The 26,039-nt window shown below is 38.4% G+C and overlaps 1 protein-coding gene across 1 annotated transcript in view; it reads right to left on the bottom strand.

The window, feature by feature from the left end:
* The window catches only part of AGMO (alkylglycerol monooxygenase), a 190,525-nt gene extending 170,182 nt beyond the window's left edge, over nucleotides 1-20,343 (bottom strand). Inside the window, exons 1-3 of the mRNA XM_017836706.1 lie at nucleotides 20,209-20,343; nucleotides 13,527-13,657; nucleotides 232-383 (exon numbers count right to left, since the gene is read on the bottom strand). Of these exons, the coding sequence (XP_017692195.1) occupies nucleotides 232-383; nucleotides 13,527-13,657; nucleotides 20,209-20,343 (418 nt within the window). The remainder of the gene's footprint in view (nucleotides 1-231; nucleotides 384-13,526; nucleotides 13,658-20,208) is intronic.
* Nucleotides 20,344-26,039: the final 5,696 nt, after the last annotated feature.

The following is a 26,039-nucleotide window of genomic DNA, read 5'->3' as shown; positions in this document are numbered from 1 at the left end:
TTTCAAAATGATACTCCTTTCTTTCTCAAAATCATGTTTACTATATTGAGTATGATGTGTAAACTGTTCTCCATGCTCAAAGTAAAAGTGTGTCATTGCTAACCTTTGAGAAGAGCAGCTATATATGCTTAGAGTAGAATACTTATAGAAACAAAAACAAATACCTCATTTTATTAATAGACAATTCATATATTTTGTATTTAAAAACATGAAAAACTTGTGAAATCTTACCATGGCTTATGCGATGAAAGCAGTAGTATGCGAAGTCCACTCCCAGAAGTGTCAAATACCACGTCCATGGCGAGTCCCAGGGCAGTTCAAAGAGTCTGTAGTTATTCCATACATAGATGTAACTAATTAAGTCAACACTTCTGAATAAAACACTGAAATAGAGATCCAAAATGTTTTATCAATAATTTTGTCAATTTTAATTTCAGAACCTTTTTACTATATATTGAGTATTTTTCAGCTGGGAGTCTTTTTGTAACACACAAAAATAGGGTCCCCATTCTGCAATCTTGTCAAGTAATACTACTATTTACTTCAGCGGAACCTTGCCTTAACATCTACAGGGTTTCTAAATCCAGCTTTCTCCCACTCACCACCCATTAGGCATGCTCAAGGGCTGAAGCACTCCTGTGCTCTGCAGGTGCTATGGTGTTCCTGTTTTCCCAAATCTGAAAGAAACCCATCCTTGCTAACTCACAAGTTAGAAGTGACTGAAGTGTAGCAGCAATTATGCTCAAACACTAATGTAAGACATTAAAATACTTTGACTACTTCCATTATGAGGAAGGACAGGGAAGAGGACAGGACTTTTGGGAGCAGTGAAATATTCAATCTGCTCAGCATATCACTTCACTTTAGAAAAGGATAAATTCAGCAGGAGGAGCTAAAGCCCAGTGCCTTTGAAAAGAAGAGAGAAATGGCAGGGTTGCCAGAAAGAGACAGGAGAAATCATGAATTTACAAAGACAGGAAAGCCCACAAACAGCAGCTTTTGTTCCTTCTGAGCTCCTGGACTTACAGGGACTGAGTAGCTACCCCTGACCTAACACAGCACAGAGGTAAGACCAGAAGGAGAAAGAAAGGAGCTCTGGGATGGGCAGTCCAAACCCAGTGGCAACTCTCCACAGCTGTTCAGGATAATACAAATTTTAGTTGCCAGTGTCACACCCTTTCCTCAGTACCCCACCATCTCATTTCACTAATTGGGAGCCTGAGCCATCTCCAACAAATTACTTTGAATTTACAGGGTGAGTTTCTGGATGGATCAGGAAGCATTAAACACAGCAAATGAGAGCTGAGAAGCTGTAGGCACTGGGGTAGCCCAGGTGACAATTGGCTTAGGTAGCTGTGAAATGGTGCCTCAACTGCAGACTGATATATATTTAAACTGCCATTTTCCTAGAAGAAACAGCAGGATTTGCAGCAGCTTCCTCACATTTCCTCCTGCTACTCTCCTTTGTGGTGTTGCTGAAAATGTAGTGAAACAGCGGTGAACTGAACTGCATCAGTGTCTGAAAAGCAGTGAGCAGAAAAAAAAGTAGGTAAAAGATACTAACTGTGGGAAAGTCACACGTATCCTTTTCTATATATCAATGAATTAACTGCACCTGAGTTTAGAGCCTAAGAGTTAAAAATAAGATAATCATTGTCACCATCCTGTACACACAAAAAAATAATTTAGTTCTCAGATGTTTTGCTGTTGGTATTTTTTTGGGGGGAAGTGGAAGAATTATCAGCAACACCTTTGTACAAAGTTGAGCAAGACTTTAAAAATCTATAAAATATATTCATGGTTGAAGGAAGACTAAGGGATTCAAATTCGGGGAGCTTCCAAAGGACATTACAGACGGCATACCTGCAAGACAGTACTTGAATAGAGGTGGTAACAAATTGCACGTAGGAGTCCCAGCCTTGCAAAATCTCAGCTGAAAGACAGACCAACATCTCTCTTTCCCTTTAGACTCATCTGGAACTTCACCTTACATTGAAATCAGCTAAAAGATTATCCATGCATCTCTGTCCATGTTGCTCATTCTTGTCTCAGTACCACTTCTCAATGGTATTTCTCCCCAAAACTCTGTCTTTTTTTTCTTTTTTCCTTTTTTTTTTTTTGGCTAGATTATTTTTCATATAGTTTATAGTATAGCCACAAAAATACTTGAATCTGAAAACTAAAAAAGGAAATATACTCCTTCACCTCTAAAGCTTTGTTTCACGCATCTGGAAAAGATCCCTGAAAATAGTCTGGCCATGCCCTGTCCTTTTGGGCAGCTGCACTGAAACACAAGGGAACCTCAGCAAATACGGTTGTTTCAGCTTGCAAGCCACCCCCTCTGCCATAACTGAACTTTGCAGTCACCTCCATCTTTTTGCAGAGACACCCATTCAGAGCTTTTATACTTCTAGCATTAGCACCTCTTCCCATAAGTGTTTTGAATAAGGCTAGAAGAAAACACCTTGAGCTTCTGTGGTGTTACTTTCTCTATTAAAGAGGAACAAAGTAATCTGAAAATTCCAAACTCCCAGTACTAGCCTGCAAGCATAACAGCATCACATCCACCACTTTATTCTGAGAGCTGAAGCATTACAAGTTGTTGTTGCTCAGGAAGAAGAGAGCTAATATCTTTTCCACAGCCAGGCTCATCCCTTACCTGCAACTCATTCCTACCTTTCCTATAATCATATCCATTTTTCTCTTGGATAAATATAACAAAAAATGGTGGAATTTCACTTCAGCAGCTCACACCCATGAAGAACATCTCTTGACTAGCAAGGACAGGTGTATCTGCAACTTCAAAAACAAATTGGCTATGCCCAGAAAGTGGACCATACACACCTGGAACATGTTTAATTTTCATAAGAGCTGTGTTCTATAAATATTTTTAAAGGAGATTATATGTGTCCAACCAGATTTTTGCAATTCACCTCATGAGGAATCTGTAAAGTTCAGTATAAATTCTCAATCCATTTCACAACAGGTCAGAAGGGAGCTGATATTATTCAAACACAAAGAAACGGGCATTTCTTAACATATTTTCAATGACCAGGAAATTTGAAACACCTCTTGCAACATAGAGTATCAGTTATTATTAGGTACTGTTTTCTTACTTTATTCTTTTGCTTTTATTAACACATAATGCCTTTGCAGTACATCCAAAGATATGTGACCTGGAACATTTCCTCCATTTTTGATCAGCTTTCAGTATTTCACCCTCGAGTCCTTTTTTTTTTTTTTTCCACAGGCTGAGGCCAAGGTGTAACACTTGAGCTAACCCTGCAACACGTTTTTCTATATATATAATTTGCTGCACATTCTTTCCTTCATGCTTGAATCACAACTCTACAGCACACGACGTTAGCTGATTACCATAATTAATTTAGAGTAGTTTATCATATTACTATGCAATTCTAAAGAAAGAAGAGTTGCTTAGCTAAGTATTTTTTAAAAATTTACAGTGTGATAGATAGGAAAGGCCAGAGCTTGCATTCAATTACAATTCTGGAAGTTCACTTGGAGTTTTATAGGTTTATATTCCCCCTTTTTTCTCCCTTAAGTTCCTTTTTCACTTCTTGAAAATACTGAAGAGAACTTAAGAAATTTTTTCTTCATTTACATGTTATAACCATAAATGTGACAGAAGTGGATAGGTAAGACTTTTTTCATCTAGTCCAATCCTCTGCATAAGGAGTAATAAATCCTAAAACAGACTGTATATAAAACCTTATTATATACATTCCATAGATTTATTTTCTTGGATTTTGAACATTGCTGCTGAAAATTTTCTTATTACACGCAAAGTGCACTTAGACAACAGTTTTGACTCTGAGAGACAGTTCTCATCTCCTTGTTTCCAAAGTTCATACGTACTTTACTCAACGGCGGTAATACTTGTTTTTAATAAATCATTTCCCCCTTCACCTTCCACTGGGTCAGATTATCACTTCCTCTAATTAAAAAAGTCCAAGAAGGAAATTCTGGGAGATGAACTCTCCATGTGGAAATAAAGATCTACTTATGGTAAATCCCTATGGGATAATGAAGGAGGGAAAAGGTGGAGGAAATTCAACTGGACAAAAAGAAAGCTGCCCATTTCAAAGAATACAAGGTCCTCTTTTGCTTCCTCCAACTCACAGATCAGCCATAGAGCCTGAAACCACACCTTTAGAAAACTTCTTCCGTGGTGCCCAGGACAGTCACAAAAAAGGAAAAGGGGCAGAGACAGGAGCTGTTGTCTCTGTTCCAAGAACGGAGGAAGATCTGTGTACCTAAAGTGAATATCTCAAGGAAACTGCCTCAGCTCTTACCACTTTTGCAGTCACCACCTCACATCACACTGGGAACTGACCTGGTGCCCCTGAGCTAAAAACACAACCCTACAGCTGGACCTACAAAGGCTCTTCTCTCAAGGGCTGTAACAGACTTGCATCCTTGGAGGTCAGACACAGAGGGAAACATGTTAAGATACCCTGGTCACAAGGTTATATTATCATGAAAAATAGTGAGAGATTACTAATACAGTTTCCCTGGGTTAAATAAATTCTGTTTTCCTAGCCTGATTTGAACTATATGAATGTAAAGTTTCAAAATGTTGAAAAAAGGCAGTTTCTCAATAATTTGAAATTATTCAGACCATTTATGTAACAGCAGGATACACGAATAATTAAATGCTTTGTAAGTCTTTGTTTCAGAGTGGAAAGCATAAGGATTTCCATTTCCAAGGATACTCATAGAGCTTTCTTTTCCAGATGAAAAACTGACTCCAGTCAAAATTGAAATAAACATTTTGATAACAAGATTTCAGTAAAGAGAAGAAGGGGGGAAAGAGGTAGAGAAGCCTCGAGAAAAGGTCCATTTGCAAAATAAAGAAAATCTCCTGCAACTGAAATCCCCTTTTATTTCCTGTACAGGTGCCAGGTCTTGAACAGACACTCAATTTATTACTTTGTCAGTTGACTTATTAGGGTTGACACAAATCGAGCTGAAATATGCCTGACACAGTGCAGTCAACGCTTTTTTCACGCTTTAGCACAAAGCCAAACTTTCCACAAGGTGGAGGGAAAGGGAGAGGGAGCTGTGGGAGTTCTATTCCCTGTTTTCTATCATCAAGATGAATACGATCTCTTCTCCCATTCTGAATATGCAAAACCAGTCATGAAATAACCCAAGGCTAAAAAATAATTCACCAAAATGATACAGCTGGGAAATTATTATCAGGCTCTGGAAAGCCCTTGATTACAGGAAATAGCACCTACCTTTTGAGAAAATGTTCCCACCAGACACAAAAGCTGAATCAAAGCTTCTCGTCTTCCTTAGTATGGCTTTCTTTTCCAGTATTTTAGCCTAAACAATACAAACCTCCAGTTTCCCTCAAGTAGAAAAGAAAATATCAAATGCAAAATGAAGTCAAATGCAGGTGACTCAGGTATCCCTACTAGTTGTATTTTGCCTGACCAAGCTGACCTTTCATTCACCAAAATTATTCCTGTTGCACTTGACTTTATATCCTTTAATTTATGACACTAATATTCATTTACAGTAGTAGGTGGAATAAAACATGAAATTACAGGTTTTGGAAGAAAAATAACAAAAGTCAGTGGTACATTTTTTTATTCCTAAGTCCAAATCTTGCTACATAATTCAAGTCACTTGTTTATCTTTGTTAATTCATACACAATTAAGCAATCAATTAAAAACGCAGCACAACTTAAGTATTTTCATGAGAAGTCCCGCTGCCTTTAGTGACACAATCCACAGTAACACATTATGCCCTAAGGTTATGCAATCTCTTTAGGTACTTCTAATGTCATTTTATCTTTACAAGATTAAAAATCCTAGTTTAAAACCTTCAGTACATCTGAGCTTCTGGCATTGCAGCTTACTCCTCCTCTTTTATGAGAATGGAAGTTATATTTCTTTATACCAGCACACTGGGCAGTCAATTCTGTTCCAGTAACTTCAGGATACACAATATTGGAAGATCCTACAATGTCATCTCCTGAAAGGCAATGGACCTGATTTTTCAATATTTGTACAAATATCACCATATGAGTGTAATACAACCACGGTTAGAACTTCTTTCCATTCAAGGTTTGATTTTGATCTGAAGTGAGAAAATTTGCATTAAAGTTTAAGTTAAATTGGGAACAAGCCTATGATATTCTCAAAGGTCACATATAAACAAGTAATGAGAAAAGAGTATTCTGTTGAACTTGGATTGTCCTAGATGGATTCAGAAGAACTAAAGGAACCAGTAACAGTTCCTATGGTCTGTAAAAGTGCAATGAAATAGCTTCAGTGAGACATCATAGCATATCAGATGATGAAAAGAGGAAAAACATTTACATGAGAATTTATATTGAACTCCCTTGGTCATACTTCTGAACATTTAAAAAGACAGTGTGCTTTTGTCCATGATACCCAGTGGTGAAGAAAGTCTATTCTTTTCAGATCTGATTCAGATTCTGATTTACAGAATCATTGAGACATTTTTCCCCCATTTCCATAACTTCTAAGTATTGACCCAAGAAACTAGGTTGGCCAGCTATAAAAATGCTACTCCTGTGCTCCATCTAGTGGAATCCTGATTTAAGCTTAATTCATCTTTTAGCAGAGATGTGCTTCAGTCAGAAAGGTACTCTATACAGAAGCAGTTTCTTCGAGTTTTTTTCAAAATGTGTGAAAACTGACACAATTTATCTTCAATCAAAATACAGAAACATGGAATGAAAAATCTTTATGGGATTTGAGAAACTGGTATATTTTGTGAGTTACAGAGACTACTGAACTTAATTAAGAACATATTTTCAATAAGGGTAAATTTAGTTCACAGTATATGCTTTCACAGAAAAGCACAAGTATATTTGAAAATTAACTCCGACAGCTTCTCTTTGTTCTAAAGATGTTGCAGGTGCAAAACTGGGCTCTGACATTAAGAATGGCCGATCACTAAGCCATTTATTTGCCCCACTGTACAGAAAAAAGGCAATGATGCAATACTAAGGATGCAGGCGAATATGCATTCTGTATAAGAAGTTACAACTTAAAAGAGTAATTGGATCCCTGACAGGTTTGTGTAAAATACGGCAATCTCTAGTACATTATGGTAGGTACAGACTATCAGTTGTTTCAGTAAATTAGTTTGAGAACATCCCAACTCTCCCAAATCCTTACTTTTAATGTAAGGTAGTTTATATGCCATTTTATTAGAAAGTCCAGAATTTTAAATTCTGGCTCAGAGCTTTCCTTAGTCATCACCACAAAGTAGCACTGTTTAGAGCTGCTCACTGGTATTCCTGTGCCCTGCCAGCAGCCATGTCCACATCTGGACAGGTCTCCAGCCTGCTTCAAACAAATGGAACCACAGTACCAAAATTCTATAGTTTAAATCTCTGAAGAGATTTAAACTAGTGTGTTTGGGAAGGATTCACCACTGAAGTGCAGACGGTAAAAGGGGATTAGGGAGGTGGTGATGTGCACCAGACAGCAGATAGGATGCACTCACATCTTTACTGGGCACAGCTGGATTTGGACTTGCTGGAGGACACAGCATGATTTACACCAAATTTATAAAACTGTGTTAAATTGATGCAATAAGAAGATGGGATATTTAATCCACACAGGAGTTACTAACTTGCTGATTCAGTCCTACTCAATTCACCAATGCAAACCAGATTAAAAGAAAAAAAACAAACAACTAATTAGAACAAACAATAACTGTTCAGGTAAGAGAGTTACTGCCATGAGCTTAACTGAACAAATTTTGAAAGCCTCCTTCCAGGGTCAGGTTCGCCTGCTGAAAATCCTACCAGATTCTGCTGCACAGCGCTACCCTCTTATTCAATTTGTTTGTCCTACTCTGACTGCTTTACCTACAGAAGATTACTGAGTTATTTCAAAACCTGTTCCTCTGACAAAGCTGTGAGGGCTGTGACCTTTGGCAAAATGTGGGAACAATTAACAGTGTATATGGGATAGTGAAGCCAGAAGGGTGCTCTCATGAAATATATAACTACCTAGTGCTACTTGTAGAGTGGGTGGAGTGGGGAGGTGAGTAGATTCTGTCTCTTCAGGCTTGTTACCTATTAAAAATTCTATTTTTTTTGAAACATCTATTGACAGATAGTGTATTAAATTGCCATAGCTAGCTGCCACAGGCATGATCATGACTGCAGGTTCCATAGAGACTGAACCTACAGTCTAGCAGCTCTTGGCTGCTCCATTCCCACTCCCAGACAGTTTGCTTGTCTCTCTGCCTTAAGCAAATACCTTTTTTGCTCACACAGTGAACCAAAATAATTCCACTTGGGATCAGATGAGCAGCTGAACCAACACAAGAGAAAGGGAGGACTACGTAAGTGAGTACAGGAAAGACAGAATTGCCAGAAGTTTGGTTGTTTTAAGGGCACAGTGCAGCAGCTTTACTCCCCATTTAACCAGGTTAAGTGATTACCTTTCCAGTTTGGCCCCATCTGCTCATCACTGCCCTAAGTATGGTGGTTACCAGCCTTCAGACCTGCCAGCATAATTGCATGCATAGCTGCTCCCTGACCTGGCTCTGTCAAAATGAATGCAGCTGAGCTTAAACACCTCTTTTATAGTTCTTGGGGGGCTTTTGTTTCTGCTTTTAGCGTGTCAGGACTAGGTTAGGGAGCAATTAAATGTGCAGCTATGTTGGCAGATCTGAGGGGGCAGCTGGATCAGAAGCAACACATCTGACCATGCTCTAAACAAACATCTGTCCAAAGCCTTAGTCAAACAGATGTGGAGAAAAAAAATGTCCCTAATAAGTCTGGAAGTGAAAATATAATTTATGGGAAACTGCATGTATCAAATTTTCTTCTTCGAAATGCAATCACTAATTTATGAGATTATAATTTTCCATAGTCACACATGAAGTATCTAGTAGATACTTCAGGAAACCAGTACATACTTTAAATGGATAAATCCATGCAAGCAATTATTTTTTGTTCTGTCAGGACACTGCTGGCTGCACAGGGTTGTGAACAGCTTGCACCAACTTGAACTGAGGATATGCTAATCAGCTCTGCATGTTGTTACTAATAAAAATTGAAAACCTTTGGTTTCAGACTGCAATTTTACATATGCTATAAAGCAGATAACTCAGTAATGCTACAAACGCATTGCAAATTTCTTGTCCTGTGACCCTGGCTGCATTTTTCCAAGCCCATTTCTTGTGCTAGCAACAAGATTTTGCAAAGACACAGTAAGAATTGATGCAGCCTCCCCCACTCTGATGGGGAGGTTCTGGACCTGTTTCCTAGGCCCCTTCACCACAGGGCAACACAAATGCTGATGCTGGCAAAAGGGGAGCAAAGGTACAAAGGGAGGAACAAGCAATCAGAAGTATCAGTCAGTCAAAGGTGCTTCATTTGGCAGCATTGCTGGTCTAAAATCTACATAAAACTGCCTCTTCAAACCAGCTTCTGAAAAAAAGATTATTTAAAATCCAGATGATGTAAAAAACTGAATACATTGGTCTACAGGAGAAAGAGGATTTATACTGCTTTGATTCAGTTATTGCTGTTGTGTAGATATCTTAAGATACACAGTAGTAATAACCAAGCAAAAAGCATTTCCTCATTCCATTCTCATGGTCAACACTTCAGAGAAATCTAACTTCCTCTGTCTCAAAAATCAAAGTAAATAATCTATTCAGATTGTATGTTCTCTTTAGAAATTAAGAAGCTCATTGCAGACTTGATTGACCAAACTGTGTTAGACATTATATATATGAACACTCATACCCTGTTGAATTGTATTGCAGAGCTGAACACTAAAAATAGGCAACTGAGCACGAACATAAAGAATGGAGACTTTCCCAACTAGTTTGAAAATGTACCTACCTCAGTTATCCCCCAAACACTTTTTTTGATTTGATTTATGTTCTGCTGCTTTAAAAGAAAAAATGGGTCAATATGAAATAATGCACATACTTGTATAGTAGATATTTATACCCAAAATAAACTTTCTCTTGGGAGAATATTTTTACAGCAGCATTTAAAGTCTCCTGGCAATGGTTAGCTAGAAAAGTTATTTATTTATTTAAAATAAAAGTTCTCAGAAATTTTTTAACCACCAACATTTAGGATGCTGGGAATAAGCTTACTAATTCAAGTTTCTCCCTTTCCCCCAAATTACTTTTCATTGCATTTAACATTTAGTATTCATACATGCAGAGGAATGCATAGTATGCATTAAGGCAGAGAAAATTATATTCAAGAAATGTATGGGCTATTTTATAAGAGATGATGTGTACATACAAAGCAATTCAACTTACTACATGCTGTTGAGTCTAATAAGCCTGAAAACAAAACACATTGCCTTGGATGATTAAACTTTTCCTCTTGCACCTACATTTTTAATATTTGGCATACAAATATCAACAATTTATGATTTGCACTTTCTCAACAACAAGGTATGAAACACTAAATAAATACTGTTTTCCCTCAAGATACACAATACTTCTGTTATACAGACTATGAAATGGAAAAAAATACTTAGAGGCTGAATCTGGTTTGTGACTCCTAATTTTTTCATTAAATGTAAAGACCTCTTTGCAATGACACATTTGAAGCTTCATTTTAACTAATAGACTGAAGCCCACCATTTTAGACTCAACCACAGATTTTTTTAAGGAAGTGGCAAACCATTGCTGCTAGTTGAGAAAATGAAAATTAGTCCCTAGGAGAGGATACAATCAATGGTGTGTTAATCTAACCTTCAGCTGTTAATGATTTGCACTACTATTTCCCCTGGTGCTGTGGGTTCTGCTGAAATATTGTTTTAGCAGTTACTGTCAGCTTTCCCTACCTTTTTTCTGCCTGAAAGGGAAAGACTGAAGTGAAAGTCTTAGCAACAGATTTTGCCTGTGCTATTTTTTCCCCTTTTTTTCTGACCCAGTTCTTTCACACCATGGAAGCACAAGACAGAATGCTAAACTGTTCTGGTTTTTTCAGTTCAAGCCTTTTTAGCCAGTCAGTTATTCACAACTCCTCTTACTTACAAAAGAGGTGTTACACTAAGCAGTCACCATTAGAATTGCGATATTAACATGAGATTAAATAATTTAGGAAGTCTGTATTTTGCCAGCTTCTTTCACATTGAGCCAAAAACCTAAAAGTTTTACGGGTCTCTTTTTTGGAATGAACTGAGGAGGGTCTTGTATTTCCAGACATGAGAACTGCGCAAGCAACCTGGAAGAGACTTCTGCTGGTGTAGCAATAAATAAGTGTACTGATCTTGCAGATTTGCCTGATCCTGCAAACTTTGAGTCCTTAAAGATCATTCTGTACACTCCGTTGAAACAACCTTGCAAAAGAAAACTCCATAGCCTGCAAGCCAAATTCTGCAAAGTACTGAGTGCCAAAATAATAAAAGTACTCAGCACCTTGCAAAGCTGCGTTCCACACACACAATGCTAGTTTTTTTAGCAAGCATTTCTTCTAGGAAAGAGTGTATCTGAAGTGTTTTAGTATTCTTAAAGCTGAAAGGCCTTGCAAAACCATTCAAATTTTCTTTACAGGTATCTCAGTCCCTTTAATTAATTTAGTTATGAATATTTCAGAAAAAAAAGGTATTTAAAAAAGTATTTAGCATGGTAAACGTATCAAGTGTAGAAAATTTGGATTAAGTTGAAGAAGCAACATTTGAACTATTTCAATATCAGCTTCCTGCACACTAGAAGAATCTGTATCAGAATTGTGTGTTGGTCCACACAAATCTAATGTATTGATAAATACTTATCACAGCTTAAAACATACTGAAAAGTTTAATGTTGCTCCTTTCAGATCATGATCACAAGCGATTAAGAGCAACAAAATGGTTTGAATACAGGTTGAACACTAGCTTCAAAAATAGCTTCACAAAATTCTCAAGTAACTTAGACATTAATTTATGTTTGAATATTTTTCATATTGAAAGCTCATGCCTCTTATTTTCCAATATTTGATGAGTTCCAGAGAGTGTCCTTAAAAGGTTTCATCCATGATATTTACTACTGATAACTAACATAACCATCAGAAATTGTCTTTGTACCGAATGGACCTTGTCAAAACTTTTATTGATTAGAAAGCTTAAAAAAATTAACTAAATGTCTAACATTCAATAGATTATAATGTGGGTGTTTACACATTTCAGAAAATGAGTGCTACTAGCCAGAAGGGCTAATTTTAATTTTTTTTTGTTGCTGTGCTCTTTTAATGTATATTTATCAAGAATCTGGATTGAAGGAAAAGATTTCTAGTAAAATTTGCAATGACAAAAACCAGGGATCTCTAAGCAACAAAGACAACATTTCATGGATTCAGGCTATTTCAGGAGGACCAAATGTATAATCCATGTATTTCTATATGGCCAAATATAAGAACATAGTGCCTATGAATGAGGAATGTAAGCCTCAGAATCCAAAAAAGTATTCCGGGATGAAGAATGGCTAAAGGATCTGGGATATATAAAGGGAAGAACAACCAGCAGAAATAGAGAACAAATGACTTCATTATTTGGCACTGATGTAGTAATTTCTGAAATATGGAGTGCACTTGAGACATCAACACTAAGAAGGCTGAAAAACCACAGAGAATTCAGAAAAAGAACTGCGAGAATAATTAAAAAACTTGCAAATACACCATATAGTCAAGCTCAAATAATAAAAACTTTTCTTCATATAATGAAGAGATTGTATACAATTTGATGGTCATCTGCGAATTCATACATGGGGAACAGAAATGTAATCTCATCCGAAAAGATGTAATAAAATCTATCATCTGGAAGCTCATATCATACAAAGGCAGATCTCAAACATGATATTCCTTACAAGTAATTAGAGCTTCTGAAAAACACTTGGAGGTATTTATATAAGGAATTTGCTATATTCCTTCTTACTGGAATCCACAGTTAACCCACTGTGGCTGTTTGTTTAAAATACAAATCTGTTCATTGAGAACTAATTCAGGTAAATCTTACAGCATTTATATCGGAGAGTAGATTGGATGGTCATGTTTCCAACAATTCTTCAATTCCATTGAAGTCAAACACAAGATTATGACGGCATTCAAAGAACTTTGGATCACATGCATATTCACAATTCTATCAATCTGGTTATATGCACAGAATTTTGTTTTTAAAGGCTAATGAAAATAATAGACCTGGTTTGTCAGTTTTGTTTTATTATCTTCTTTCTGTATTTCAATGAAAGAAAACTCAGATTTTAACATATAGTCTAATATAAGATATGGTCAAGTCAGCTGAAATCCCAAAATTGGCAAAAGGTGACAGCCAGATGAACAGAATCGCAGCTGAACAATATTCTGCAAATATCGTATTTAGCCTTACAGATTAGAAAGGCTTTACACACTTTGCTAAAATTAAGTTGCATAAAGAAAGATCCAGATGCCTTGTTTAATCATTTTGGGTTATCAGTAACAACTTCAATATATAATTCTCTTTTCTTCCTTCTTAGTGATTAAAAAGCAATCTCAAGATTGTATACATATACTTACTCTGGCAGTCGAGACAGGATACCTAAGGAAAGAGAACTTATGCCATCATTAATCCGACCCGACAGTTTACGCTTCTGAATCCAGCTGACAGCAAATTCCAGCCCAATAAAAGTAATGAAGAATGGAATACTCTGAAAAAAAGTTTGAAACAAAAGAAGTCACAACACAAATAAAATTAGTTACACCTTTCCAGCAGCAGTTTATGCAGCCAGATGCTTCTCAGATTGGCTGGCACCTTACTAGCTACCACTGTGATAAAGCTCTTATAAATCAGAACAACCAAAGCTACCATTTAATCCATAACACCAGCATAAATTCATTGCAGCAACCTCCAACCACATAGTTTTCTTTTGTATATTCTGCACATGAACTGTTAAAAGGTATCATAACAAAACACAAAAGTCTTTCCAAACTCATATTTCTCATATTCAAGTGAATCAACAAGGGCAGTAACGTTTGTGGGTTTCTCTAACCACAAGGTAGAACAGAATCTGGTTTTTATTTGATATGTACAAAGTTTTCTGAATGTGTTCAGCCTCTGAACTTGGCATCCAACATTATTATCTGAAAGGCATAGTAAAGTGAGTTTATTTCTACTCAGCATTTCTGTTGCCATGCTTTTTCCTTCAAACAGCAGCAGCTCTTCCATATGCGTTTTCATCAGAGAACCCAGTTACTATGCAGCCCATTCCAATTTGTGCAATACAACATGTCTTCTTTCCAGAACAAGTAGCAACAATATAATGTTCCCCTTTTTTTTTTGGATTGTACTGACTATAAAATAATTTTCTGGCTTTCTGAACAAAGTATAATGATGAGCAAGACTTAAACATTTCTCATTCAAAACTGTTTTAGTTGAGGATTCAATTCTCACTGTCCATCTTGCACCCCCAACCAACTGGTAAATTGAAAATGCACAACAGCAGCACCCAGTAGTGGAAAGTGTAGCTATGGCTAGTAGTAGCACTGGTAACATTTTAGTGACATCGTTTTTTACCAGCAGAGGAAGACTCTTAGACCTGTTCTCAAATTTTCATCATCACAGGCAACAAAAACAAAAAAGCCTTGAGTAACAGTAATTGGTAGAGCATATACTCTTTTTACTAACAATGGAGTCCTAGCAGTCCTTGTACTTCCTGTGTGGAAGGAATGACAAGGCAGTGGCAGCATATTAGCCACTGCCACGAAAATCTAGAAGGCAAAGAAAACAGAAAGGAGTTATCAGATCTCCATGTCTGCGAATGTTCCTTCAACTGCCTCCCTCGCTCTGTAGAAAGTTCTTAGGTGACCTTTGAAACACTCAGACAATTGCTTTTTCACTATATTAAGGCAAAAAATTCCCACCATGTTTTGTAGGGCAAGAGAAATGCAAGAGCAGCAAGACGTTCTGCACCTCTGTGGGAGGCACCACATTGCCAAACTTGACCTATTACTCTTCTACTGCTTTTGCCCTCTTCAAATGACCTGCAAACACATACAGCTTCACTGACTGAAACCCTCCAAACTGCACTGCTGTAGGAGAGAGGCTGCTACTGCCTATACAGCATTTTAATGGAAGAAGCATATTGCCTGTGCAAATGCCATTGCATTTTGGAGGGTGCTCATTTTTTGTTGCCAAGTGAGATATGATCTGGGAATTCCTACCAGGCTGGGACACTAAAGAGACTAAGATGGATATAGACCAGATTGCTCAGTCAAAGAAGAATTGGATGATTCAAACCATGCAAGCAGCAAGAGATTTATGGCATCTAGGAAATGTGAAAGTTCATAAACTTCAGCAGCACAGGGTTAGGTTACAATAACAGATGAACAGAGATTAATATCAACATGACACTTTTTAATTTAGGTGCCTAGCTTGCTCTGTTACAGCATTTTAGGCGTATAAAAGCCTGTTTGTGGTATGTACTAACTGATAATATAAAAAACTCAGAAAGCAAAGGAAGACCTATGCATAAAGCCTAAACAACACCCAAGAAAACCAATGTGGTAAATCTTTCAATATTTGAAATCAGTAATAAGGAAAGAAATAAAAAGAAATTCCATTACCTTCCATTTGAAATCAATTAAGCATTCTAAGAAAATATAAATACTTCTTTGTTTTGCACTATCTAGCTACTTCATTTCTGAGTAGAAAAGACTTTTAATGTACTTTTCTTAATTGATATCATCAAAGAACAGATTCCTAATTTATCAAAAAAGACTGATCACCACAGCTGTACATTCCATCAGAGAAAAAAATATTTAATAAGAAAAACTAAGAAACACTTGACCACAGTATTAGGAGCCTGGTCTAACACAGACTACAAACAGTTTGAAGGTATGAAACAGCAGAAGCTGCACAGCAAATGCAATGGGCTCAGGACAGAAAAAGTGGGATGCTTTTTTCACTAAATGAAAACAGTTAATGGGAAATGTACAATGTCTGTATTCTATGCGATGATTCACTTTCCCCAGCAATCTCTGAAACAGTTAAAACACTTGATTTTATACTAATACACATTATTATAACTCCTTTCTCATTGACTTCATTAAATATTTTCTTCCCACTGTGAAGCTGTGAAACAGCCAAGCATTTGACAGCACTTTTTGACTCACAAATAGGTAGTGTCATAGCAAGGAGGATAAAGAAACATTCAGACAGCCTTAACCTCCTGCCCATCAAGGAGTCTGCAAAAGGAAAGACTTATGGCATACCCCTTACTATCTAAGAAATGACTACCTGTCTACCATACACTGCATTAAGCCTTGCCCAAAGCAGATCAAAGGGATGAACTACGTCAAGGCCAGTAGGTATTATTTATGTGACCATAACATCTATTGTCATGAAGCAGGATCATACTGTGTTAGATGCAGCACAAACAGAATGAAAAGGCATTCCCTGTCCCAGAGAGCCTACTGTGTAAGGATAAGAGGTAATACAACAGAAGGATACTGCAAGTAATTCAGGAAAAAAGGAGACAGTAAGAGAGAAAATACTCTCACCAGCCCAATCACTACTTTTTTTTTGCTTCAAATTAAAATGGTAGTGAAGTCATTTAAGAACCTGTTGAGATGGGTAGCTTTGCAACAGTTTTCAACAGTTGTCCCTACAAACAAAATGGCACAAAGTTAAGAAATAGCCACTGTTGGCATCCCAGGTCAGAGAAGCCAGATACTTTCGGTTATCTTCTCTCTTTGTTTCCAGTTGTTGGTTTTTTTTTTTTCTTCTCCCATCACCAGAAATACTCAACGGAGATTTGCATTAGGTTGTGGCTTACTTGAATGACTGATCCGTAACCTGAAAGCCTTACTCTGAGCACTTAGTAAGAGGGGTTCAGAATGCAAATGACCATTTTAAATCAGTTTCTGCTTTATACTGTTGCAAAAAAAATAATATTCTAAGTTGAAATGCAGCATACATTCATAGTTTTATTGCTTTTCTTGAAACAGTTTCTATTTTCTTAAAGTCCCAGATTCTTATAACATAAGATTCTCAACTTCCAAGTAAAACTAAATATGAAGGTTCTGTGCCTCATTATTTAGAAGCAAACCCTAAAATGTGAATTGAGTTTAAATGTGAACTTAGTCTTTAGGCTCTCAAGAGAGTAAATAGAAAAGAAAAAAAATATTATTAAATTGAAATTAATTTCATTTTGGGGTTGAAATTATGAAAATTATGAATGTATGGTTCATGAAAACTATATTTGGCAAAAAAGCAGCATTCCTTATGCCTATCTGTAGATTATGAGAAAATTAAAAAAAAAAAAATTAAAAAAAAGCAACCAAAAACAATCAACAGAGCAGAGTCTAATCTTATACCCATACAAAAAAGAGTGCTCTTAAAAGGAAAAGGCAAGCATCAGTATAGTTTTGTAAGTCAGAATGTTCTGCCCTGCAGAAGGAAAATCAATATACTCTCTCTTCTCAGAAATAAGGGAAAATCAAGGGGTTTGAATTCTACATTCACATTTTGCCACATTTATGTGACAAAAACTCACATAAAAATAAATTCTATTATGATAATCCAAGATTCAGACCCCTTTTCCCAGAATTTTGAAGATTAGTTGAAAAGGTGACTTCCCTGGGTGCTGCTGCAGAGCTTTTCTACTTCTCACTGGTAGCAGCTGATCCGCTCATGTTTGAAACAGGACTTGGGGCCTTCACATTCAACTCTGCCAAGATACAGAGCACAATGCAGGGACCAGGAGCTGTCCTGCCTCTGAAAATGGAAGTAACATAACCACAGACAGAAAGTACACTGCATAAGTTAAGCTAACGAAACCATTGTGTTCCGATAGTCAGAGCTGCTTCACCCACTGCTGTCATTCCCTGCCTAGTTATAACAGCACAGACTAAACTCTAGCTCTAAGCAGCCACTCCGACAAAGTGCATATATTTCCTAAACCTCCCAAGTGCTCAGTTTTGCAGATCACTAAACCCATGAATATTTGAGTGAACTACCAGGTTCTGCCACCTGTCTATTTTTGGAAGGTGCAAACCCCCACAGCTGTAGCCATGTGATCTACTGTACTAGAAATACTCTCATCTGTCTAATATACATGACAGATCACAGATCCAAGATGCAAATCCATCTTCTATACAGTGTCTCAGGAAAATAAAAAAAAAAAAATAAAAATAAAAACCCACACACTACTTAGGAGATGCAAACGTAATCAGTAGTTTGTTTCACACATGCATCATCATGATTGTTATTTTTAAAAAGTGTGAATTAATTGAGCTGAGGCCTTCATTTAATATCAGGTCTACACTAGAATTGTTTTTTTTATTCTGTGTAGGGTTGATCTCAAACATCCACTTGTACCAACCTCCATCTTTACCAACTCAAGGGGTTACCACTCCAAGCCCTCCTTGAAAGGCTCATCAGTTCACTATTAAATCTATTCCTGATGATTCCAATGGATATGCTGCTCTTTCAATTGTTCCTTAAACAGTCAAAGAAAAGCAGCTAGAGAAGGACTGTAGATAGTTACCTTCTGCCCACAAATATGGCCAGAAGAGGAAGGATGAGCACTGTCTAAGCTCAAACCAAAGCCATAGAGTTAAAACAGTTATATCCCTAAAATACTTCCATACAAGCACATGACCAAGCTTCAAAATATCTGTTCTAGTAACAAACACACTGGCCAGGAGGGAAATCTAGTACAGCTAACTCAAGATAGGAATTATACGGAAGTATAACTGTACTGGGAAACCCATTTTTAGTGCAGTTTTTTGTGAGATACTCCTTTAAAATGTATCACAACAGTGCTCTACAACAGCATAAGTCTGCCGGCACTTTTATAATTCAAACGAGTATTAAGAATCCTTACACAAACTTACAGGTATGTGCCCAGTATAAGAAATTCTATGTTTGGCCAAGGTCTGAGCTTAATATTTCACACAGGAGAGGAAAGCCCAGGGATGTTAAGGAATGCTGCTGACAAGAAAGTGAATGATACTCTTTTGGAAATGTGGGAGCAGTAAAAGGGACTGAGATAGTAGATAAGAGCTGGAGGGAGATATCAGCTGACAAGGCAAAACCATCAAGCTCTAGAGTCTTCCTTGACCATGACGCTGTAGATTAGTTGCAAAACACCTCTGAGGACAGCAGTCCATCGACCAGACACTGCACGCACATGCTGAGCTTGCAGCAGCTGTCTGCTTACCCTATCCAAAAGGGCAACCTTTGCTGATAACATCCATCAGTGAGGGGCCGCTGCATACTACAATTCCGAGAAAGCTGCTGATGGTGTTACACTGCCCAACCCCGCAAAACCCATGACACCCCCATTGCAGCCTGACAGCAGCTGCTGCACAGCAGTCCAAGGTACACCTGGCAGAGAAGATAGACAGAACTACGAAGACCCATGTAAAAAGTTCAGATCTTCAGTGAAGCTGGGCTAAATTTTCTTTGTCAAGTGCAAAATAGTGTTTATCTGCGGTTTCTGTGAACAGCTGACATCGATCTGGGTTCAGCAGGAGCTGACTGTCAAGATATGTACAATAGACACGACTGAACAGAGCAAAGGTACCTTCTTGGAAGTGAATAAACTGGCAGGGCAGGAGCAGAGGGAGAGATATGCTGCTGCCTGCTGACAAGGGAATTCTCACCCCTGACCTCTGTACTCTTGCATTGGAGCTTTAGGACACAGCACTGTTCCAGCACAAATATTTGTTCTAAATTCTCTTAAACAATCTTTATTTTTTATTTTAAATAGAAACTTTTTATTTTTCTTTCTTTGACTGAGCTTGTACTACTTGCCTTAAGCGCTCAAAGAGACCTGACTTTTTGCTTGCTATAAGAACGGTAACAGCCAAACATAGTATCATGTTTTCTGGTTTACTCATTTCACTTTGCTGTCACTGTTCAGCTTGTCAGTGCTGATGGATATAACATTAACATCAACCCTCCGATATTTGGGGTGCTTCTCTGAAAACTTTAGCTCCTGGTATCAGGAGAAAGCAGCTGAGCCTTCATTTAAAATACATGAAGATAAGGGGCACGGTTACTCTGGCAGCTTATAGGCAGAAAGCCCAGGAGTGAAAGCCGCCAGAGAAACACGAGGTATTTAATTTTCACTTAGGTGCCCTTTCGCGGACATCGTTTCTTTGGGCCGGCTGTGGTTTTTTACAGAGGCGGAGGTGGGCGGATGGGAGGAGGGCGAGGAGTGCTGCCGGGGGTGGGAGAGGAGGGGACTCTTACCTTCTCCACGTAGTCGGGCACCTCCTCCAGCGAGCGGAAGGAGCTCTCGCCGGGCGGCAGCGCGTAGAAGAGGGCGCGGAGCTGCTGGCCCGGCGTGGGGTCCCGCGGGCCGCCCGCCTCGCTGCCCGCGGCCATGGCCCGGCCGCGCTGCCCCCGCTCCGCTCCGGGTGCGCACAGCGCGGACCGACCGACAGACGGACGGACCGACCGCCCGCCCACCCACAGCACCGCAGCGCTCGGCCCCGCGGCCTCGCCTCCTCACCCCGTGGAGCTGCGGGCTTAAGGGCTTCTGTGGGGAAAGCCTCCCGTTTCTTGTTTCTCTGCATCGTGCTGTTTTGGAGGTTTGCTTGGCATTGGCGTTCTTTTTTGTGTCATCACTACCTGGCCCGCTTTTGGAAGTTGAGAAAGCCCCAGACACACCTTCCCTGCCCACTGCACACCCCAGCTCCCTTTGTACCCTCAAAAATGTCAGAACCTCAAAAAACAGCAGAGCTCAAGCTCTCCTTTCTCAATTTTACACATATTTCCACACAAAAAAATAAAAAATATTGCTCAGGTTTTGACTTCTGCATAAAAATAAAATGTTAAGCATTTTGAGAAAAAGGCCGTGGTGTGCTTTGTTGGCTCCTTTGTTCAACTGTATGGGCCAGTCCAGCATTCTTCACGCTAAAACAATTTATTTTGTAATAGGGCTTATCACAGCTCAATTTTATGCAGTTCAATTAACATGACTACACTGAAGGTAGCCTGTAGAAGCCATCAATCCTGCTCTCATTTACAAAGAAATTAAAACTAGGGAAATACAAAGAAACAGTGAAAACAAATGCATGCTAGTTCCTTATAGAAAATTACTTTTAGAAATGGGAATAAGGACAGGTTTCTACATTCAGCGCTTTCAATCTGAAGCTAAGGAGCATGTCAAATGTTTGTCAATCACACTTGACGTTTAGTGTTAGTACAAATAATAAGCTTTGTGATAGATTAGTCAGAAATAAAAATGAAATGTCCCAACAATTCCTTCATCTCAAATGTTCAGTTTTGCTTACAGTCAGCCGAAGAAATGGACTGTAGATCCTGCTGTTAAGGATTTTACCACAATTTAAATTCTGGCAGTAATTAAATTAAGAAAAACATTTTACTTTGAATCAACCCTTAATTTTGGAAAGGAACTATGCCAGATAATTTCAGCTGAAGTAAAGCAGGGATATCAGAAAGTCATTGGACATACCAATAAAATATTTTACTTTAGACTGAGTAAGGCACAAGTATTGTAAAGTGGCATTGATGATGAAATAAAGTTGGGCATTCAATATATATAGTTTATACTAGTATTATGATATGAGGGGAAAAAAATAAAATTGAAATGCTTTATAATTGCATCCTAATATTCTCAACTTCACTGATTTATGATAATCTCACGTTCTTCTAGAACTCTAGTTATTAACTTCTAAAATATCAATCTAAATGAAAATTCAAAATTTACTCAAAATCACACAAATCAACAGCATTCTGACTGGATCTTCATTGCAAGCAGTGGTAGAAAACATTTGCCTGTTCATTTAAATTAGCTTTAGTATTTCTATGACATTACTCTCACATTCAAGCTCCTTTAACTCACCATAACCTCAGTCACACCCTCTCAGTAGGCTCTCCTGAGCCCTTCAGTGTTCTGGTGCTGGTGTTCATCTTGCTCCACCATCAGCTCACAGAGTTAAAAATGGCCTAAACTTAATCCCATAAAAATTGTTATCAGTGAACTGTATTGGGGGACCACTCTGGAGTAAGAACAATTAGCAGGGAAAGGGAGCCCCACAAGCCGAGATGCATTTCAGGTACCATGGAACCAGTACATCGTATCACACCATTCTGGTAAGATAATCCATCAAGTTTTTAGGACTTTCTACTTTCTTAAAAATTATTATTTTGGACCCTCATTTCACTGTAAGTTGTCACGCCAATATCACTGCACTGAAGCTCTTGCTTTCAAAACCAAAGGAAGGAATTTGTACTTGATCACATTTCACAGGGGAAAAAGATGGCTTGTGTTTTCCAGCTTGTATCCAAGGAAAAATAGCTGATAGCACTACAATAGCTACACCTCTGGTGAGGAGAAGAACAATTTTAAATCTTATCTGGAGCATCTATGAGTGTTTGATAGGCTCCAGTAGTCTGGCTTGACAAGTGTAGCAGCTTTGTCTACTTATGCCTTGAAACTTAGCATGCAGTTTTCAGTGCTCATTCTTTTTGCTGCTAAAGAAGAAAAAGAAAATAAAGCACCCAGGAATGTTCCTTTGTTGGAGGCATTAATCCTTTCCCAGACAATGCTAGCTCCATTCAGTGACCTTGCAGAATTTTTTTGCGAGAGTTACTTTTTTAAATTATTTTATTTCCTACAAAGAGTTAATCTACTTTTTTTCCTCTTCACTGCAACAAAAGAATAGAAAAGCTGATATTTCCCATCCTATACTACCATCAAAAAAACAGAGGGATGTTCTGTCTGGAGGCTGGGCTTCTGCTGTTGACTAGTAGATCATTCCAATAACTAAGGCAACAAAGGCCTCTGTTCTACTTAGAGGAAATTGGGAAGCTGGCCTAACATGATCTGTAGGTGGATCATATTTTGTTTTCTCTAAAGAGCTCCATCCCACCCACTCCATGAACAGAGAACGCCCAGAGTCTTCCTGTTTGGGTCTCTCTAAGCACTAAAGCAGCACTAAATAATAAAGTCATAAAGGGAATTAGGGCAGGTTGAAATTGGGATGGGCCATATAGTCTGCCTTGGCAGTCATTCACTGCAAACTGAATCATATCCAGAGTGGAGCTGGGCTTAGTATACTCTGTTTATGTGATAGTATCTTTGAATATAGAAATACTTTGTATGATGAGTACACTGTGACAAGCAGCTGTCAGAATAATTTTGTATCACCGTTCTGCCTATACAGCACCTATGCATGGCAGTGGATGACATTAGGGGAGCACTAAATGCATCAGCATTATTATAAAACTGGTATTACAGAATATTTGCAATGCTGTCTTTGTCAGTGATAAACCCTACATCATACAGTACCATTTAAAAAAAAATAGTCGTGTTTAATTTGTTGATATTATAAGCAATATGTATTAATGCACAGTTCTTAATAATAGCACACTACTGACTCCAAAGACCTGAAGACAATGATGTTTTGAGTATTAATAAACATCATGCTATGCACTTGGCCACTTACTGCTAACTTTCCATTTCTTCTGCACAGAACTGGTAATGACAGAAGAGTGTTCCTATATGATCATTCTAAATTATTTAATTCAGTTCAACTTGTTAGCAAAATCAATTTATTCAAGGGTTGCCAAGACGTCCAGCAAAAATAATACACCCTTTAGTGAGTCTGTTGGTGATAAATGTACGTACTAGTCTCACAATTTTATCCTCTTATGTTTGTTATAGCATCTATTCCTGATCCTATAGAAGGTTATTGTTCATTACTTTGTTTTTCTTGGTTTTTTTTGTTTAGAGGTTTTTTGGTTGGGTTTTTGTTGTTGGTTTGTTGGGGTTTTTTCAAAACAGTGGTAGATCTGCTATCTTCTTTCTCTTATGGAGAAAATATTTTTTAATTTTTTTTTATTTCTAAAATTCCTTATCTTCTTTCTTTTGTCACCTAATGTATTGACCTTGGGAATCATTTGCACCTTAGACTCTGGTCCCCTCCTTAGCTGAGCCGGATGCTGATTTTCTCCTAGAACATGTGTGGGTAGCACTGTTTTCTACTTCTTTGTTTTTAATTCCTCCATCATTTAGTTCATCCTAGCACTGAGACTGACAGGATTGCTCCATGAGTTTATTTCACAAACTCACATAGCAAGAAAGCAAGCCAGAAGATAAACAGTTTTATATTTCTCCACTGCTCTAGTGAACTAAGTGGCTAAAGAGAGTGTCCACAGAGTTCAGGAGTTGGCATGAAACCACAGGAGAAAGTGCAAGACCACACAGCTACAAAACTGAGATGGGAGAATGAAGTGGAAAGAGAACTTCTTCATTTCTGCAGCAGCAAGTTATTAGAGCAACTGAACAGTTCATGGAGTCACTGCCTCCTGTGCATTTGTCAAAAATATGGCTTTGGCAGGCTATCATATGTCAGCAGGGAACTACATCCAAACAGTTGATGCTTCCTTCACATCAGCACTTCAGTACCTTTGTTTCAAAGTTTTCCTTTTTTTTTTCCTCTGGAAAGTCAATCTCTACCAGGATGGAAGGATGGAATCTTTTTCTTTTATTTGCTTGTGCTGTATATACTGCATATTATGGGTTGGTATTGTTTGGACAGGAAAGTTCCCTGGTATTTCATCTTCTAGCTGCCACACCTGGATGGGGTCATGCGGCATCTTCTGGAAGGACAGGAGAATGGTGCTCTCCATGGGATCCACAAGGGACCATTGGTCTGCAAGGAAGCCAAGAGGGGATAGTTCAAGGGGTGTAGCAGATGAAAGATGTGCCATGAGATGAGGAGGCAGAGACCTGATCAGAAAGAGGACAAGAGTGGCCCAGAGCCACAGGAGGGAGGTTATCCTGGAGACAGAGGAGCTTTACAGAGGTTGCTGCAGAAAAGCAGCTGAGATTACAGGCTGAGACATATACTGGAAGTAATGGCTAACCCTATTAGGATACAGTGAGCAGCAGGAATTGGTATTCATGCTCTGTATTTTTATTAGTGCTCAGCAAAAAGCTCAGTGTTCTCTATTTTAGAAGCTACTTCAGTTTAAGTTTTTCTATTGTAGTAAAACAGTGTTAGGGGGAAAATCCTTTCAGTGTGATTTCTCTGCTGTCTGGGAAGACAGACGAGGAGATACATCCTGAAGCTCTGACTGATTTCGAAAACTAAATCACAAGCAGAAAGTCCTGTAACATGTTTACTTATTAGCCTTCTTGAACAGTGCTGTAATGGCAAGAAGTTCCAAAGAGAGCCTAAGTAGTGGTTTCAGCCCACCCCCCCTTCTAGCTGCATGTTGTGCACTCTTGGTGCTTCCCCTGTGCAAACCTTGGTAGTCATTACACACTGCACTGAGCCATTTTAACATCAACAGAAAAAATGGCCCAACAAAGCACTAAAACTGGCTTGAGTTGTTCTGGTCTGAAGACAAGACAGAGATTCACAACAGAAAGGATGATCAGGGCAACATGGTAGTCTAGATTCTACCCTTCTGAGGAAATCTTGGGAACTTCAACCTTATCCATCTCATGTCTGAGCTCTGTAGAAAGATTTGTCAATAAACCAGCATGCGGTCTAACTAAATGACTGCTAATCCTTTGTCCGCGTGACTCATCACCTGGGCTGTCAGCTGCCTATGGCTGGGCTCCTCGTATGCCCCATCTATTGGGTGTTCAGCCACCAATCTGCTAAAGAGGTGAATCCTTAATTAGGGAAGTTATTGACACTCCCTGAAGTTCTCTTATCTCTGCACAACCTGAATCAGCTCCAAGAAACTGCTTTTAAGCCATGAGCAGCCCTACACCAGCTGACTTGTTTGTGCCCAGCTCTGATGCAGACAGCCCAGTTGTCTAATGTGTCAGGGAGCAGTCATCAGGGTACTCAGGCAAGCTGAAGAATAAGGCAGACACAATTTTGGAGTATTTTTGTAACATTTTCCATCATTTTATGTATTTGAAATACTTAAACCTTTTGTTCTTACTGAGGAAAAAATGTGGTGGGTTTTTTGGGTTTTTTTTTGGTGGGAGAGGGGATGGGATGGGAGTTACTGGAAAAATAAATTCCATCTTCAAGGCAGGCCTACCAAGTAACTTTAGAAGAACAGCCTGCCCACCTGTTGCGAATATTTTT

This window comes from Lepidothrix coronata, unplaced genomic scaffold (genome assembly GCF_001604755.1).
Source record: "Lepidothrix coronata isolate B3197 unplaced genomic scaffold, Lepidothrix_coronata-1.0 Scaffold282, whole genome shotgun sequence".
Lineage (NCBI taxonomy): Eukaryota > Metazoa > Chordata > Aves > Passeriformes > Pipridae > Lepidothrix > Lepidothrix coronata.
The sequence above is the reverse complement of the archived record's forward strand: the minus strand, read 5'-3'. Positions and strand labels throughout refer to the sequence as shown.